This window comes from Lonchura striata, chromosome Z (assembly GCF_050655825.1).
Source record: "Lonchura striata isolate lonStrDom1 chromosome Z, ASM5065582v1, whole genome shotgun sequence".
NCBI lineage: Eukaryota > Metazoa > Chordata > Aves > Passeriformes > Estrildidae > Lonchura > Lonchura striata.
In genome coordinates, this window is record NC_140740.1 from 61542586 (window position 1) to 61562451 (window position 19866).

The following is a 19866-nucleotide window of genomic DNA, read 5'->3' on the forward strand; positions in this document are numbered from 1 at the left end:
TATAATTTATTTCACATTATTAATCATCACTGTAATAGATATATTTTACATAAAACAGGTTCTATAGCATTTTATGTGGGGTTTTGTTGTTTTTGTTCTTATTATTTCACTGTTATTGAAAAACAATCTATTTACCTCTGTTGTTTTCTTGTGGTTGTGTTTTGCCTCTTTTTCCTGCCATTTGAAATAACAAGAGGAAGATCCAAAATAGTTGCACAGCTGGTTTCACACTGATACATTACATCTGTTACAAAAAGATAGCACATTGTTTCTTAATTTTTAAAATTATATTTCAGGTATCTCTTATATCTACAAATAAAAAGGGATATTTTCCATGGCCGTTTGCTGTGTTCCTTTTCTGATGCTGCCTACTTAGGTGCCTGTATAGTCCAAGGTAAGTATGAGCAGAGGCTTCTTTAAATACTTCACTCATATGTTGGTTCTATCAAATAAGCAATGCAAAACTTGTGTGACTACAGCTAGCAGTAACTTGTTCTTCTTGTTGTTGTACTGTTTCCCTGTATCGACATGCACTGCGAAGCATTGTAAATAATTCAGCCAGTTAGCCAATGAAGTGGAGCTTAAAAAATTAAACCAAATACGTTATCTTAGTATTTTATTGAAGAAGTCTGGCATCATTGTTAGATTCCACTTACCAAAAGAGAAAAAGTCCTTTCTGAATTCTGAATGGAAATGTAGCCTATTCAGTTAGAAGTAAGCAGGAAAAAGTGTGATTTGATGCCCTTTCTTATGTTAAAGAAGACCTATGTGATGATAGAATCTCTGACAAAAATATAAGATGTAATTCAAGGGGAAAGAAATTTTAGTTTATTTTCCCAAATTTTTTCTTTTCCTCTCTCTCTCCATCATTTCCTTAGGACCAAATTCAGATAGATGTCTTGAATTGTACAGAGAGGAATAATCATCCATCTATATCTGATTAGGCAAACCATGTGTGTGAAAGTTCTTTTTATTCTGCCTTAAGGTGAACAAAGCTCTTAATGCTTTAGAAGGCAGTGCATCCAAACCAAAACTGAACCTAGCCCTAATTAAATGAGGCTCATTCAGAAAATTAGAACACCAGGTCTAATGTCAGGTTTGTGTACTTAAGTGACACATCTTTTAGAAGAGAAATTAAGTTCTGCCAAGTACCTTGATTAACACTGTGGCCTGTGTTTACACACTGACAGTCCATGCCTGTGTAGAGAAATCATGTGAAAAAGGGGAGAATCAGGAGTCCGTTATTTTAGATCTACCTGGTACCAGAAAAATAGATGCTCAAAGGGGAACATTGCCAATACTTCTGTTTTACAGAGCATTTTCTGCCACAGAAAATAGTTCAGTATTGCTAATTAATGCAGTAGTTAATAAGGCACTGAGCTTCTCTTGAAACTCATTTACTAAAGTGACAGATATAAGGATTTTGCTGTTTGAGTTAATGATAAATTCCTCAAAGAAGCATTTCTTGAGATATACTAGATTCTTACTGAGTGTGGAAGTACCTTGAATTACAGTACATTTACTGACTTCTTTCCCTGTTAATTAATGTTGCAATTTAATTCTTCTGTTTTGTTTTGTGTTTTGGATTTGTTCAGCTGAGCTTGGTGATTATGATCCTGATGAACACCCAGAGAATTACATCAGCGACTTTAAGATTTTTCCCAAGCAGTCACAAAAGCTTGACAAGAAAATAGCTGAAATGCATAAAAATGAATTCAGGTAATTTATAATTCTATTTGGTAAAGAGACAGCTAAAAAATACTTTTATCTGTTTCCAAGTAGCACATGTTAACTTAGGAGGGTTTGTTCCATGAATTATAATAGAAGCTCTACCAACATGCTGTATGATAGGCTGTATTTGAAAATGAGGTTTCAGCTTAGGGGGTTTTCTTTGCTTGTTCACCTTCATTAATCATAGTTGATTCCTGCATAACTGCTGGCAATTTAGACTTCATTTGCTTGAAATGTAGGTCTGGTTAGTGGGAACAGCTCTCATGGTCAGAGCTGCTCTAGTTGATTAGTGGAATAACATCTTTCATTTAGGTGGCACACATTCTTCGCTCAGAAATTTCTGTCTGTAGTGCAATTCTAAATTCTTGGTAGATATTGATCTGATTGAAATTATAATTAGGTTATTTTATCTGTAAGTGGTTAACATAGTGGTGAATTGCACAGAAATATATTAAGGAAGTATTTAAGTAACTTCCTTGGAATACTAAGGAGGTGAGATCCAAAACTCTCTGCATGCTCTTTTTTCTGTCCTAACCTTTTAGTACTGTAACAAAAGGCAAAGGAGAAAACAGATTAGTCAATTGTTTGGTTTTTAAGTTAAATGGGTTTCAGGAGAGAAGGAGCAGTGAGCTATGCAACTATACCCTCTTCAGGGTTGTTAGTGAATGACATGCTGAGTATCTAGAGGGATATTTTAAGAGGCCCTCGGCATCTTACTTAGTTGAGGATGGTCCTCAGAACACGGGGAAAGGCACAGGATGTATAGAAAATCAAATGAAATCAAGGACTTTTTTATCGAAATATCACAAGGCCCTTTGCACTTGCTTACTCTGTGTCCCTGTGTTCTGTTTTCATATTTCAACATATGCAAAGAAAGGAGAAAAATTCCTTTTCAGTAGAGTTAAAGCTTAAAATGCTTTTTATTTCCAGAAGTCTAAAAAATACACTTTTCAAGTACAGTTCAACACTCGTGACAATAAGCTTGACAGTATTAATGTGTCTTCTCTTCTTTTTTTCCTGAAATCTATATACTTTCTTTGCATTTCTTTCAATGAAATGATGTTTTAAATGGTTTCTATTTAACATTTTTAAAGCAGTTCAGCCTGCACTGTACATAGAAACAACATTTTAAAATAAGAATAACTTCTTTTACTGTCAGTATTTTTCCATACAGTGTCTACAGATTTCCAAATGATAAATTCAATCTTTAAAAACCAGATATTTCATCAGTTAAGTCAAGGTGCTATTGAAAAGTCTGATAAATTCAGTCTTTCAAGAACAGGCTCATACTTTACTTGAAGTTAGGAGAAGAGAAGGAAAGCTGGTGGGGAGTTTTATATTTTGTAACACTAGGAAGATGTATTTTTCTGTGTTGGTTTGCTTTCTTATGTATGTGTAATTCTGCACATCTTTTGTGAATGCAATCATCTCCTGTCTTGAATAACCAGACATATTTTTATGTATCTCTAATAATAGTTCTCCTGTTATGAATAACGCGACACATTTTTAGCTCATCTTTTAAATCCCCTTTTCTGTTGGTGTAATCTGTCTGATCCTGTGACAGTAAACATTATAAACTTTCACACAGGTCCCTCTGGGATTCTCCAGGTCCTGAATTCCTTCCATCCGTGGTTGCTCAGCACATGAGGATGTCCCTGAACTTCTTCAGTAGTCTTGTCAAGGGACATTATTGCATTTTGGAAATCACATGATATCAGGATGACTTTTTTTGATTGTCGATCTGCTGGTTCCTACAAAACAAACAAACAAACAAACAAACACACAAACAGGAGGTGTTTGAGGCATAACTATGATTTATAGCAGAATTCTTCTCATATATTCCACTTATATGCTCCTTAATTTGCTTTCTGTTCTATATTTTACTGATTTGTATGTTATGAATTTTGTGCTCAGTGGCTCGTAGCTCTTTCCAGCCCTTAAGAACTGCCATCTTCTTTTCTGTTTTCTTTATTTATGTCAGCATCTTATGTGCCTTACCTATTTGTCTATTATCAGAGAATAAAGGCAGTTTCAGAACTGTCTGGGTAGCTGCTATTTGGTAGTTTCCCACTGCAGCTCTTTATCTTCCCCAAACTAATCATCCTCTAACATTTTTTACATCAGACATTTAATTTTTAGTTCTGATAGGAAATATTGCACCATGTATTTATGGAAATGTTATGTAAAAAGCCTTGAATTTACCTGAAAGCCCCCCACAAATATTTACTTTTTCAAAGATACATGACCTGTTCAAATTCTGGTTTTCAATGATGAACTCATATAGATAAATATAAGGGTTTTTTTATTCCCTTGGGTGGCCAATGTGCATGCAGACTTAAGATACCTGAGTGTTACTCAATAGGCTTTTGTCACTACTTTGTGTATCAAGGGCTTTGCAGGAATCATACATAAAAGACTGTCTTTTGGGAGAAGAAAATTTTCCTCTGAGGGTGTGAAATCACTGCCATTTTCTGATAATAACTATCTCAGAAACCATTAAAGGGAGTATTTTCTTGAAAACCAGAGTAGCAAATCAATGTTTGTCTTTGATCCAAGCTAAATGGGAGTGTTGTTTCAATTTGTTTTGAAAGGCATATAACATTTTTATCCTTTGCTGCATCGTCTACATTATAGCTACTCAGTGAGGATTTAAGCATGTTTCAATTTCCTGTGCTCCTTTGATTCTTACTCGGCCATCCCATCAGCTCTTATGCGGCTTCTACACTGGTGCCAGCAGGAGCACAGGATACTCCACCAGGGTGGCTCTCCAGGTCTTGTGCAGCTGTCAGTGGAGCCACTGGCAAGCATAACCATAAATGTTACTGTCAGAGTGCAATCTGGGAGGCTGCCCTAAAAGACTTGGCAATGGTTGCTAGAAAATGCTTTTCCTTGTGGGTGTTAATATAATTTCATTTAAGATTAAACAACTTCTTGCATGCTGTATACATTGAAATTCAGCATACATTGAATACATTAAAAAAAGCACTAAAACTAAATTTCAGTTTAGCTAGTCCAGTATAAGGCGGATTTGTTTCATTTAAGTGCTTCTTACAATGAGAAGTGCATATTATATGGTTTTATGTGTAATGCTGGTGGCCCACTCACATACACTTTAAATTTAGCTTCTAGTAGTACCTTAATCACTTTGGTATCTAACAGCTCCATGTACAATAAGGGAATTCAACTGAAAGGACAGACAGTAAGCTCCAAAACTTGCAAATCATGTTACAGGAGACGGAAGTCACTTTTCTGGGGATCACAGATCTGTTGAGGTTTATGTGCAGCTGAGGGGATGTGTGGAAAAGAGTAGGGCTTGGGCTATTGTAGGGGTAAGTGCCTTCCAGGCCTCAGGGCCAAAAGTCTTTCTAGTTCCTGGTTATTCAAAATATACTGAGGACTTTGGAGGACTGAGTCCAGTGTCCTGTCATTTTAGCTTTGGTATCACATACTGCCTGAGCTTTCCATTGAAGTAATTTAGATTTGTCTATCAGGCCGTATGTTGGCCACTATCACCGCTTGAAAAAGAAATAATTCTCTAAGTATCAAAACATCATTGTGTGTGGTGTAATAGGTGAATAATTTGTTTCTATTCTGCTACATTTTCCCAGTGTTTTCACTCCAGAATTCATATCAGTTGTAATCTGGATGAATCAGAGAGATGGTTGGAATGTAGTCGCCTAATCCTTGCCCTGAAGCATTCCACGTGTGCTGATTTCCTGAAAGCTTTTTTCTTACAAACCATATCTGTTCTGACAGAAGTCAGCTTAAAACTAATTCAAATCATGGAACTGTTCTTGTAATTCTGGTTTCACTAACTAGAAAATAGTAAGAATGAGATGTTGTTTTGTTTGATTAATATTTGCATGGTACAGAGAATATTTCCAGGAACTTTATTTTGAGGCACAGCTTTTCCTAAGTAGAAATTTATTGGAAGACGCAGTTGTAGCAGTAACCTAAAGAAAGGAACTTCACAGACAAAAGAGTTGTCTTTTCCATTCTCTTTTGAAAAATGGAAAACATATACCAATACATGGGATTTTTCTTATTAGATAATTCCAGGAAGTATTTAATAGAAAGGATAATCTACTTGAGATGAAAAGACTGCAAAATTTATGAAAACATTAATAATCTTTAGCTTTAGGAGAGATTTTTCGTGTGTGTATGTGCACTCACGCATGCACTGCATTTCTTTACTTCTATATTCCCTGGGAAGAGTGGTCATAATCATGCTCTGCAAATGTCATTGTTTTTATCATGATAGTTGTTGCCTGTCTCATGATAAGGTTTGGATTCAGGTTCTGCATACTTAACACACTGATATTTTCAGATGTCTAGGTGAAATTTTAAAATGTACAGATTTCTTCTTCAGCTGGAAGGAACTATTTCCTCTGCAACCTTCTTCCTCCTCACCTCTTCTCTGTTTGGAGAAGGCTTTATGGGCTAGATGTGCCTGGACCAGAAGTATTGATCTTCTCTTATAATAAAACTAGAAAGCTTAGTAGATTTCTCTGTACCATGGGAATAATACATTTTAAATTAATATTGGGTTAATTAAAACTGCATGTCTTCTGCAAACGTGTTCTGTCTTTGAATGCACTTAAAGCTGTCTGTGTCACTGCATCAGTTTATCAAAAAAAGCTGAAATACAAATGTCTGAACACAGACTTCAGAGACACTATCTAATTCTGATCTCTGAAGGCACACAAGTAATTTGAAATGTTCTGGTAGAAGGAGTTATGTAAGTGTCGCATACTATCAATACATGCATGCATTTGATAGACTGGTAAAAGAGTTTGATAATTGTTTTAAAGTGATTATTTGGGTTTTACTGGGATTCTATTTGTCTGGGAAAAAACCGACATTGCAGTAAAAGTTAAAATTGGTATTTAAGTATTCTGCAGCTTTCTAAGTTTAGTATATTTCAGGCATCTTCAGCAATTCATTTACTTCCTAGATGATAATATTTCTTTCCTTGTACAGGTCCATTTAAAGGCTTTCCTCCACTAGTGGCAGATTGGGCAATTCCTGGGGAGCTGCACTGCTGCTTGAGCAATGTGCTGAGGCTGGCCATATTATTCTGATAAACTGAACTACAGCCTACAATGCAATTTAATTTACCAGTGTTGTCATTTATTGCTTTTCTTTGAGATTATCAGCACCATTGTGCTATTTTTGCCACTACAACTAAAAGACTAGCAATCATAGCAGGTTTATTTCAATTACACATAGCACCATTATTGCGACTAAAATTAGTAGCAAAAAGACTTTATTTAAAAACATCTCCACTATCTGCAAAAATATTCTGACCTTAAAGTAAAAGCTGAGCAGGACCATTAGCACTGTAATTTCATAACAATTGGAGTAATGTAAAATGATTTAAAGATGTAACAGCAAAAACTTTATCACGTGGTAAGCAATTCTGTGTTCAGTGTATAGTGCAGATGTGTGCTGATTTTTTAGTAGAGTTCTAGCATTATTTTAGGTTAAAAGGATTCCTTGGTAACTCAGTTCTGTTGGGAGATGTCCTCTACAAGCTCTGGGATATAACAAGAAGAATATTTAATTTCTTGAAGTTGTTACTGTTGTCTCTCCTGAGATCACAGTGCAATATGTCCAAGGTTGCAGGGCGCTGATGAGACTGAGCCTCTGTTTACATATGGCTGGTGTCCCCACTTTGCATATAGGTGAATATGTAATGTCTGTAGAGGCCAGACAATTAGGTGCATATTTATGTGTTATTTTATTAAAGACATTCATACACCTTACACACCCCAAATGTCCAGAAATTAAACATAGATAGTACATACTCCAAGAAAGCATTGCTATTGTATGCTGCAGCAAGTACATTTTCTTAACATAGAGATGAAGTAAAAGGCTGGACTGTAATTTTTATTATTATTAGTTTGTTAATTGTAGTATCTCATAGCACTTTATAAGTCAATTAGAGAATCAGAGAAGACAAATCAAATTATCTGACTAATGACACTCAGGAACCAAGGGGATGAGAATAGCACAGAAAATTATTTTTCTTTGCTGTTTTTGCTACATGGTCTTTTTTGTCAAAAGGAGTTAATGCTCAATCCTGTGCTATTTCATCCTTAATTTGTGCTAAGATTTACAACTTTAGTATGTAACAGATACATACTTCAAAGGAAAGGTATGAAGGGGAGAAACTTCTGGCATGAATTGGTATTGGCAGTAAGTGAAGCAAGTAGCCCATCCCTGTGACACACCCTGGAACTTACTCCCTGTTGAGCTTCCTTGCCCTTTGGGAAATAAAAAGAGCTTTACATCCTCTAGAGCATATTTCTCATGAGCCTCAAGTTAAAACAGAGTGTGTTGCATATTTCTGAATGTTCTATTGAAGTATTTGTTTCATTAAAATTTTATTAGGAACTTTTGGATTGATTGATTACTAGAGGTTGAATAATTAATTCATAGCTAATGTCTGTGGAGCTCTAATTTTACAAATAATCCACTTTTGGTTATTTGTATGGTATGCAGAAACTTTTCTGAGTAGTAGTTCCTTTTATTTGGTCCTGTTCTATATCTTTGCCATAGGACAGATGGATGCTGTAGTGCCTGAATCATATAGAAAGAGAATATATCTTTCCCTTAAGATATATGATATATGATACATGATACTGTGATATATTATATTAACTAATACTGAAAAATAAGGTCAAAAGCAATAAATGCACTGAATTTCCTGAGAGTCCTGAGTTCTAAAAAAATAAATATGTATTGCCTAAATATTCCCCATTTTTCCACTGTAAATCACTTGCATAAATAAGTACACTATAAATTCTTGTGTAAGGCTGGTTGTTGCAGCCTAAAAAGCCTAAAGGCTTTTTAACAAAGCAAATCAAAGGCATATCTAATGTTAGAACAGTGATTGATAAAAAAAGTTGACTTTGCTGATAGGTTTTCTTACAGTTATATTTTTATTTAGTAAAAAGATTTCATTACTAAATTACACATGAAAAGCATATTATCAAGGATTAAATGTTAATCTTTTGATAAGAGATGAACGAGGATTTTTCCATTTGATATTGTCCTTGACTCTTGTTCTTCGTGATGGTCTTTTAGGGCTTTGCACTGTAGCCATTTGATTAATCTGTAATCAGATAAGATCAAATTTGTCCATGTCTTCTGATGTTTTCCCCCCAAATACTACAGCTTGTTGCACTTGATGTACACAGCATCATCATAGTTGCAGAGAGGAGGGTATACCTACATGGGAGTGGAACCTGATAATATTTTCTTTAATGTCTCTTTAATAGCAGCAGCAAGATGAGGTTTTCTTCCCATTTAAGTATGTCAACTCCCTAAACCACATTGTTGCAAACTACTTATCACTTTTTGGTCCACTGAAACCAGAAGATTGCCTATCCTTTGTACCAGCAAACAGAGGTGGATTAAAAAATGCATTTTGTAATCCTTTGTTTTTGTAAGGCCCAATATCTAATAAGCAACCAAACTATTTGTTCGTTTTTTCAGCATTCAACATAACTATTCAAAGTAATTTAGGTCAAACTAATTAATTGCTTCTGTCAAATGCAGTTGACTGGTACATGAAGTAAAATAGTTGGTTTTTTTAGGGGTCATTTATGGTCTTACAGTTGTGATGAGATATAAAGTTGTGATTTAGTAGTATTTAATATTGAGTAAAAACTTAGTAGAGCTACCAAAAAACTGAGTGGAAAAATAAACATTTTTGTTTTCATTGCTGCTTTTGTGCTGCTTTCTCCTTAACTATTATCTCTGTAAATAAACATTCGTAGTTTTTGGTGTTCCACTTAATGCATGAACTTCCCCCACTGGCAAGTGGTGAGGAAGAGGCTGAAACAGGAAAGACAAAGAAGGCCACTTCTTCTCTAATAGATATTTTTTAATTTAGAAGTCAAAGATCCATAAAAATGTAGTCTGAAATAAAGGGAAGGTGGTGTAGTGTCAAATAAATACTGAAGAAACCCAAGAAATATTATGAGGTTGACTAGGAAATGATGAACAGTGAAGTAAAAATTAGAAATTTTAAACTTTGTAACAGAAATGACACTTACATTGCCACAGGTCATCATCCTGTTATGTTCAAAATAAGATTTGATGTCCACAAGTATGCTAGATGTTTTTTTAATTGTTAACCTTAACTTTGGGTCAGATGTGCTGGATATCATATGTCAATAATTGTTGGTTTCTAACTGATGGAGAGTAGCAGGCTTTCAGGGAAATTATGCTACAACAATATACAGTGAAGTATTAACTGTTAATTCCTATGTACAATTCACAGTGTGAGGCTAGACTCAAAAAAAAAAATTAGGGGCAGAATAAAGTATGACTATCACTATGCTCCTTGAAAATTTGCTTATGGCTCTAATTTTTTTACATTTTTTCAAAATTTCAAAAAATTATTTGCATGGAAAGTATTTATGAGGTCTGGCTTTCTAAAGGTCCTAGGCACTGTTTGTTATCATAAAACCGTATTATCTTTCAAAATTATGTACTCTAGTCATATTGACCCAGACATGAAATAATACTTGAAACAGTTCACTTTCAAATGGGCATTGTAAGTCTGTGTTAAGAGCTGGTTGTAATGGCAGTAGTTACCAAATATCAGATAAAACTTACTCTAAACCCCAAGTCTTCATGCCACGTTTAGGGCTCTAGTGTATATTTGCTGTTGATTATAGACACCCTAAAAATAGGGGTGTATAAATGGAAATGCTGACAGATTCTGAGCTATCATGTTGGTAGCAGGCACTGCTATAATTAGACATACATCTGAGTAGGCAGTGTAATATGATTGCCGTGTTTATACCCTGCACTAGAAGGAATGTTTGTTAAGCTTCACAGTCCTTTTAAATGAAATAGGGAGCAAGAGTTTGTGGAAAAAATATGCTGAGGTTTATTTTATAATCAGGATGACATGAGGGTATATCAAAAGACAAGAAAAATTTTCAAAATATGACATAATTCTTTTGTTATCTTGGGATTTATAAAAAAATCAGAATTTACATTAAAATATCAGGCACTGTACAATTCAGCAGAAGAAAAGATGTGAAAAGTTTTCTAGCTTTTTATTACAAACAAAACATGGTTGAAATAGTTTGAATGTCAGTAAAAACTTTCTTCTGTCTTTAGGCATTTAAATTCTCCAGTCATTCAGTCTTCTTCCTATTTCTTTTTGCTGTCAAACTTCTTTTTCTTTTGTAATTTCAGAGGTCAGAGCCCAGCTGTTGCTGAATTTAATTTGCTTCTTAAAGCAAATTCTTTGGAAACTTATGGTGTTGATCCTCATCCTTGCAAGGTAACAGTTCTTTTTACTAACTTTTAATAAAATATTCTTTTTACTAACCTTTAATTAAAAGCTAGTAATGTATTTGATTTAGCTCTGGTTTTTATCCAGGCACAAATAAGGAGCAATTTCTAAAAAACTTGCCCTGGAACTACATATTATATTTAAACCTTGGAAGAACACTGAGTGCTTAATATTTCTGCATCAGTCAAAAAAAGGGTCTCTCCAGAGGAAACAGAAGAACATCACAAGAGAATCTACTGGATTGTAATGGCATAAGCTCTGATAATAGTCCATAATTTCTTTTCATTTAGCTCAAATGTTTCTTTTAATTACTCAGGTATAAAGTATTTTTTTATTTGCCAAGATTTTCAGGATTCACCATTATTTTGACAAGAAAATGCAAAACATTGATAGTCCATGGCAGATCATATTTTTCTAACACCATCAAAATATGGAAATCTTAGGAAGAGCAGCAAGCCAAATGTACAAGGAGGAAAACCCACTCTCACTTCCCACTTTGATATTTTGTGGTCCTTTGTAAGAAGGTGATTTTAATTACCAATTCTGATATCTTATATGCGTGCATTTTTAATCACTTGGTTGTATCTGTATCATCTGCAGTATTTATTTTTAGACTGACTTGCTTTGTGTTTTAACTGCTGCTTTTGCTTTGGCTCATGTGTTCTCTTCTGCTGGGACAGCAGTACTGTTTAGTTACCCATTCTGGTGGTGATCATCCTTAAGCAGCCAGCTCTAACACAAAACTGTATATACATATATATGTACATATAGATTTTGAATAGATAGATTTTTGTATAGATATATAGATTTTTGTATAGGTATATAGATTTTGTATATACTTTGTCAGTTTCACACTTTACTGTGTGAAAGACAGGATCTGGTTCAGAGCTTAGTGAAGTCAGTGATGTAGTAAACTTTACTTTGAAACTGAACTACAGATTTTCAAAAGGCATCCCAGAAACTGAGGCATAACTGGTTCAGAATTACTTCTTTACCTGTGTGGCAGGGCTTGTAGTGTGGGGGCCAATCAGATGTTCTTCACCCATGCCTAAGGAAGATTTGTCTGTCTTCTGGAAGTGAACCTCAAAACAAGGTTCTTTGCAGATTCCTTATGACATGCTTCTTTCAGTGCTGTGGCTGCTGCTCCAGAACCATCCCTGTTTCTGTTCCCCTTTACTTTGTTGGTAAGACATAAGGCATAATAAAATTGATTATCTTCAGCAAGATGAGGGTATGGAACTTGAGATGGACAGAAAATTCAGTGAATACAAAATTCATCTCAATCATTAATCAGAAATTATAAGCCAGAACTTTTGTTGTGGAGCTGTATTTTAAAATTTTTCTTTTCTATTTAAAAGGCACGTACCACTATTTCTTGGTTTGCACTGAAGAGTATGTGAGACAAAACAGAAGCTTATATTAGTAAATGCTATCTGTCAGCAGTATTTTCAACACAACACCTTGCAGAGGAAGAACGTATTATGAAATCCTAAAAATATCATTGTTGAAGTGGTTATGAATCCCCGCTTTGTAGTTACTCCTTTTAAGAATAGGATATACATAGAAAATAATTTTCAAAAAATTTGGTAAGTCTACCCAAGGAGTCCCAGTTTTTATCAACTATAGGTAATTGGAAACAAAGCATAACATACTGTTACTCAAATGCCTAGAAAAAAAATGAGGTCTGTATTGGAAGGACTGTCCTTTCCTTTAGAAGTGTACATTTTGAAGGCAAAATTTGTTTTGAAGAGGAAAACAAAATAAAGGTAATCTAGAATTGAGTAACTATTTATGGTATCAGTAAGAAATCAGTAAGAAATACCTCAGTATCAGTAAGAAATATTTCATTGGATGAGGCAAAAGTTATGTTATGTTTCTTTTTCTCTTTCAAGGACTCATTCGGTACAACTACATTTTTAGGATTCACAGCTGCAGGATTTGTAGTTTTCCAGGGGAATAAAAGAATTCATTTATTAAAATGGTAAGCATATGATGTAAGAATATTTTAATAAATAAGCTTATCTTCTCCTGTGTCTTCTCTTCATACCATCTTCACCTGCATTAGTTGTCTTTAAGGAGAACCATGTGAATATTACCTCTCCTGCCTCCTTATGTTTCTGTTTTAAAGGATTTTAGATAACAACTACAACAATAACAATAACAAAAACAATTTTTTTCTCATTCAACTCCCAGTGAAAATTATTCCACAGGATTCATTAGTCAGAATAATTTACAGATGCTGAAACTGAGTAAGTTGATTTTTCAGCTATGATATAAATCTTTAGTAAGGTCTATTAGCAGAGAGTCCACCTTAATCTTTATTTGACTTTTGGAAATATTGCAGCTTCCTCATTTAATTACCCTCAGATTGAAAACTATAAAACAACTTATTTGGTAAGCGGAGGAGGTGGAGATGAGAATGCCTTTGAAATTTTTTTTTTTCAGTCTCTTTTTTTTAAGAAATGGGCACTTCTGCAATTGTCCTGTGTTTATCTGGTTTTGTTTCTATTTGAACTCCTGGACTTAATTTGCTAGCTTCAGTCAGCCACATTTGAGGAAGAGGTAAAACTGAGCTCCTGCAGATGATGTTAAGAGCAGCTGGCCACGCTCTCAGCAGTGTGGTACAAAGTGACCAATCATGCTCAGACATTGATAATCTTATTTTAGCCCCACTGCTACATGCATACCAACAACAGTTACTTAGGTATGACTGTTCCATCTCTGAGCTCTCAGCCTGTCTTGTGGGATCAAGAAACTGTAGAAACTTCCCAGAGTGTTGAATAACCTGAAATCCTCAAAAGTGTAAAATTAGCATAGTCCTGTCCATACAATTGAGTTCCCTGTGGAGCTCTGGGGACATGCCTATCAAAAGCCATCCATTTGCACTAGTGGATTTACAGTACAGTTTCCCCAGAGTTAATTGCAGGTAGTTGTGATCACAGTACTTCAGTGGTTTGTGGTTTTGGGACAAGGAAAACGTAACAGTAATGTCAGTCCAGGGCACACTGAGGAGACAGTAGCACTTGCCAAGCATGTGCCCACCATACTGTGGGAAATGAATCTCGCAGCATTTAACTTCTCATGTTACTTGAGGATAATGAGTCCTCTCGGTGATCTAGGCATACTTATTAAGTGCATTAATATGTAAAGCAGATAAAAAATAATGCAATGATGGAGGAAAAGCCCATAAACCCTCAATGTCACAGCAGAGGCTGAAAGGTCAGTCTAGTGAGTTTTATCTGAACACTATGTACTGCTTCTTCCATTTCAGAGGCCTAGAAATGAGTGCTAGTAGCTGTAGCTAATTTTAGCTGAAATTTGCACTACACAATAAAAACCCAAATTTTTGTTTGAGATTTTCTTTTCAGTGTAAAATCTTTCTTAATGATTTTTTGCTTTCTCATGTAAAAGGAAAACTCTTGTTATAAAGTTTCAGGTATAGCATTTTCCTTGCCTCCAAGATTATTCCTGTTTCAACTCTGACATCCAAAACTCTTAGGGAAATTTATCAAAAACAGTAGTGGCTCCATTTTAGCTCTGGTAATGAAAAAGATTCCATTACATGATATTGCCATTTTATGGTGCACTGTTATTTCATATGAAGTTTGAGCACTTAACCTTGATTAAATTAAATTTTGATGTAGATTTTGCAACTCACAAAGCCTATCTATAACAAATGTTGCTAAACATTTTCTTTTTCTTCTTGTTGTGTTCCGTAATAAGTAGTCTGTTACTGAGATGTGTGATATGAAGACTCAGACAAAAAAAGTATAGAGAAAATAACATTATCTTTCCCTCAATTTAATTACAATAGACATTCTAAGATTTTAAGATGTAAGAAGAATTTCAAACTGTGCCATAAATAGAATAAGCCTCTGTCTACCTTTAATTTCCTCTTCAATTTCCAGCAGACAAAGTTAATTCTTTAAAGGTACATAAGGATGTAAAATAAATACTCTGGGCTTATGTTCTTTAAAAAAATTAAAGTATTAAATAATTTTACCATAAATCTTTTAAGGCCTATGGAGGGCTTTTGTCATTTGATTGCCTGCTTGACTTTGGTAATCAGGAAAACTTACATGCTAGTTACTTTTCCTACTTGTAGATCTATCATTTTTTTCCCTATACTTAAATATTTTTTCTCTTTATAGGTGTGATGTCTATAAACTGAAATTTGAAGGGAAGACATTTTATGTGTTTGGAGCTCAGAAAGAGGTTGTGTTTAATATTTTTACAGAACTTCTCTATTTGATTAAGATTCTGTATTTGTACAAGACATAGTATATCTTTTAATAAAGAAACCACTAAATAATCAATAATTGTACTTAATATTGTAATTAAAATATAAAATATGAATGAATGTGAGTATTTTTTGAAAAAAATTGTCTAATTTGCAAAGGGTTGAGACTTTTCTTGCTTAATATTCACGCTGTGCTATGTGGATTGTTTGTGGTTTTGGACGCCTTTGGAGTCAAGCTTTATTTTTAAGTGCTAAAGTTGTACTCACCCACTCTGAAGTATAGAAGATGTCTGTATATGATTGCAAATTCAAGTAAGCACTGATATCTGGATTAATGTGAGGTATTTTTTTGATAATGACAATCCCATCCTCAAATCTAGGTGAGCTGAAAAGATTAGAGTGTATCTCATGTAATTAGGGGTCTTATCACTTGGCTGCTGTCATTAAAATTCTAGAGACTTTTGCCTACAACATGTTATAATCAGTTCTTTCCCTAGATCAGAGTGATATAGTCTAAGGTTATGGTTTTGAATGGAGGTGAGGGATTAAAATGAAGGAAGGAAATAATGCCAGAGGTATCAGGACTGCTTGTGTGGTTACAAGGAAATTTTGATGGTAGGACATCACATAGCAGGGAGGAGGGAGAGGTGGGTGGTAAGTAGTGCAGCAACTGTGTGATGTAGAGTATTGAACACAGAGATTTCCTTCATTTGATTTTGACTAGTTATATGGTTGTTTTAAAGGCCACTTGTCCGTATGCTCTTCCTTCACCCCTTGAAACATCTCCTTTTGTTTCTGAAAAAATTGCCTGGGTAGTTTAAATATCATCTATGTATGGATTGTACATCTGTAGGTGAACCACAGATTTACACTACACAGGAAAACTTGGTGTTCAGTGTATCTGGTTAAAGACTATGCTGTTAGGTAGAGCTGTTTCAATCACTGAGAATTCAACATTTTCACTGCTTTCATTTGGTTTCTTTTCCTTACACTTAGAAGAAGGCTGTGCTGTCATTCCATACCTCTACACCAGCAGCTTGCAAGCATCTTTGGAAGTGTGGGGTGGAGAACCAGGCTTTTTACAAGTATGTATGCCTGAAGTCATTATCTATACTAAAATTAAAAAACCAAGTGCATGTGAGTGGAAGATTGTTCATTGTGAAATGTTTCATTTAACTAACAGAAGGAAAATGTAAACAGAAAATACAAAAATTAATGGGGAATACAATTTCACTTCAAGCCAGTATTAGAAATTGTTTTAAATCTAAATGAGTCAGGAGGGTTTTGGCTCCAGCACAATGCTTTTGGTTCTCTGTAGTGAGATATTGGATGGACAGAATACTGCACTTGCGTCTGGGAACACAGCTGTTAATCTTAGCCCTGCTGTGGAATATGTTGAGAATGAAGGAAAAAGTCTGTCATTCTTTATTCTCTGGGCTCTTCTGCCAGGAGGTAATTGCTCTTCCACTTGAAATCCAAGGCTTAGTAAGAGTTGATTGAAAAATAAACAGTTCTCTTTAACAATTTAAGGAAGAAAATAAAATGTTCCTAGATACATTTTGAAAGATACCTGTGATCTCATTATACATAAAAAGCCTGTAAAATGATAAAAAAAAGTAGTATCTACCTCCCTATTCCCTGAAAGAGAACCTAATAATAATTCTTCACTAATAAAGCCTCTGCATTCTTTCTGCCCTCCACTGACTTTGTTAGATCTGTTTATTGATGCTTCCCTCTAGGCATGTAGCTTTTATTCTTGCTACTTAGTGTTTCCTTACAGTCTCTCACATATTTTATAAATATTACTGTTTCTGTGTTGGCATACAGCCACATCAGAGGGCTGCTGTAAGGGTAAATAAAAATGAAGTAGAAAAGATGTATCTTCTAACCTGAATGTTAATGATCTGCTTTAATTTGGAGAAGAAACTCTCTTCAGTTTTAACAGTGATACAATAACATATAATCTAGCCAACTGATATATTCAACCGGATAGAAAAAAGAAACAGGAAGTAAGAGCTGGCAAAATGCATTTGTTAATTCTCTATGTCAACATTTACTGTGCTTCAGACTATATCAAGCTTAAATATAGTCTATAATTAAAGATTAATTTGAAGTTTATCCTGAAGCATTTTCTGTTGTTAGATTTAAGTAGAAAAATACTGCATGGTGTTTGAGTAGTTTAATTTCATGTTACAAGAAATAAATAGGGAGCAGGAGATGATTTTCCCCTAAAGAAGACAAAGTACTTTCTTTGAGTAGAAATTATCTCCATGTAAAAATGTCTCAGGGAGACTCACAGGAATATCACCTCTCTGCTCTTGTTGTGAAATGGCTGTAATATTAACTATATGAATTTTGGTCACAAATACATCATTTATGGGGTTTGATCTTGGCTAAGTGCCAGATGCCTACCCAGCTGCTCTTTCACTTCCTCTACTCAGCAGGTCAGGAGGAAAAGGTATGAAAAATAGCCTATAGCTTAGTATAAAGATAAAAAGATTGCTTACCAATTTCTGTCACAAGCAAAACAGATTTGACTTGCAGAAGTTTAATTTAATTTATTTTTAACCTTTTCACTCTATTTCAATTTGTCAACAGAGACAGAACTAAAACCACCCTTCCCCTGTTTCAGTCCAGGATCACCTTTACTCCTTAATTTCTGATTCCTTTATGTCCTCCTTTTCCTGAGCAGCTCAGGGAGATTGGAAATAGAAATTGCAGCTCCTCTCTGCTGCTCCTTCCTTCTTACACTCTTCCTGTAGGCCAATATCCTTCATGAACTCCTCAAGCATGGGTCCTTCCCATGGGCTTGCAGTTCTTCAGCATATACCTGCTGCATCTTGTGCTCCTCTCCATGGGCCACAATGCCTGCCTGGAGCCAGCTCATGTGTGAGCTCTCCATGGACTGCAGCTTTCTTCAGACCATATTGGCCTGCTGCAGGGTCTTCCAGGGGCTGCAGTGAGGATATCTGTTCTGTATTTGGCTGCAGAGGCACAGACTCCTTCCCCACAGTTTTCTCCATTGGTAGAATCTGCTCCGACACCTGGAGCACCTCCTCCCCCTTGCTCTGCTCTGTTCTTCATGTATTCAATGCTGTTTCTCTCATCTATTTTTCTACTTTCCAAATTACTTCATGGAGTGGAATTATTCCTTAACAATGACTGCTTAAAGTTATGCTCCACCTGTTTCAATTGTAGTGGATCTTTCAAGAGGACTTCTTTAATAAAATGAAGATTGGTAATGTTACTCAATGGATAGGGACATGAACGATAGATTGGAAAATTGTAATGTTTAATATGCAGCGTGTAGAAGAATAACAATAATCCTTCAATTAAACTGAAGCCAAAACTATCTACAAGTAAAGCCTTAAGATAGTAGTTTTGAAAGAGCAAATGTTTCTGCACATTTCAGAGAAATAGAGTTGTACAGTGGGGACTGTTCGTTAGCAGCATTAGATAATTCCCATTTGTATAATACCAGCAAGATATTTTAATAAGATTAAAGAACACATTGTCAGATTATGTAAATAATTCAGGACAATGATACATTGCCTTAATTTAATTTGGTCCTCTCCTCTTCCTAGAAGAGTTTAAGACTTAGAATTTAAGGGAAGGTTATGATGATGTGACATGTTTTGAAAAACATACCTTTAGTCCCGTCTTGATCCAGGTTCAGGGGTCACTTGCAATTATTCAAGCAGATACTAATCATGGACAGTTGTTTACTAGGATCTGGGAATTAGAGACTCTACAAAATAAATTTGACATTTTTCAAGAGAATATCAAGGAAATAGCACATGAGGTACTCTTCTATGGTCTTTGTTATAAAGATAAAATGTTTCTGTGTACTTGTTGATTACAGAGAAGCAGTAGGGTATGATGTAGGCTACTAAGAAGCTGACTGAATACAGATATTGGAAAAGCACCTACTTCAGGAGACAAGTTGTTGTCTTTATTATTTCTTTGTTTGCCTAGTGAAAAAGTAGAAATAGCCATATTTTCCCACAAACAGGCTAGTGTTAGGGTACACATCTCAGAGCCTTTGGTATACCATGGTCTTTCCTTCATCCTGGCAATGAAAATTCATAGAGCTGCAGCAAGTGTCTGCATTTAATTTTCTTGTTTTCATGGCAATCACTTGTTCCATGTTCAGTCATTCTATGTTGTCTGAATAGTTTTATGTGTGCTTCACTGTCTAGTTTGTATAAAGGCCTTAAAAAAGATGAAAACCTCATTTTTTGAACATTACTTTATGGTATAAAAATTAGAAAGCTTGTATTGTTCCTTGCTCGTTTTTCCTTATTAAGTCCTTGAAAAGGTATCAGCCTCTGTTATTTTTTTCAAGGTATGCAAAGTCCAGTCAGATCAAGACAATGTCCAGCAGCAAAATATTTTTTAAAGGCAGTAGATTTCGATATAGGTGAGTGTTTGCTGTTTCTTATTAATGGTAAATCATTTCAGGAAGTAAGAAAATCAAAGTAATTATTCATGGCAAATTCAGGGCTGTTACTTCTGGAGCGTCTGTTCATGCCTACCTGACATCAAAATTTGTAAGTCTTCCTGTTGTCTTTTCTAG

The 19866-nt window shown here is 35.0% G+C and overlaps 1 protein-coding gene across 7 annotated transcripts in view; it reads left to right on the forward strand.

Moving 5' to 3' along the window:
- FRMD3 (FERM domain containing 3) overlaps positions 1-19866 on the forward strand; it is a 122301-nt gene that overhangs the window by 84433 nt on the left and 18002 nt on the right. For 6 of the 7 annotated variants that reach the window (XM_021534454.3, XM_085565967.1, XM_085565971.1 and 3 more), the window contains 7 exons: positions 297-394; positions 1596-1719; positions 10951-11038; positions 12943-13031; positions 15202-15265; positions 16287-16375; positions 19636-19710. In XM_021534454.3, the coding sequence (XP_021390129.1) occupies positions 297-394; positions 1596-1719; positions 10951-11038; positions 12943-13031; positions 15202-15265; positions 16287-16375; positions 19636-19710 (627 nt within the window). The remainder of the gene's footprint in view (positions 1-296; positions 395-1595; positions 1720-10950; positions 11039-12942; positions 13032-15201; positions 15266-16286; positions 16376-19635; positions 19711-19866) is intronic. The other variant, XM_021534455.3, reaches the window with a different exon arrangement.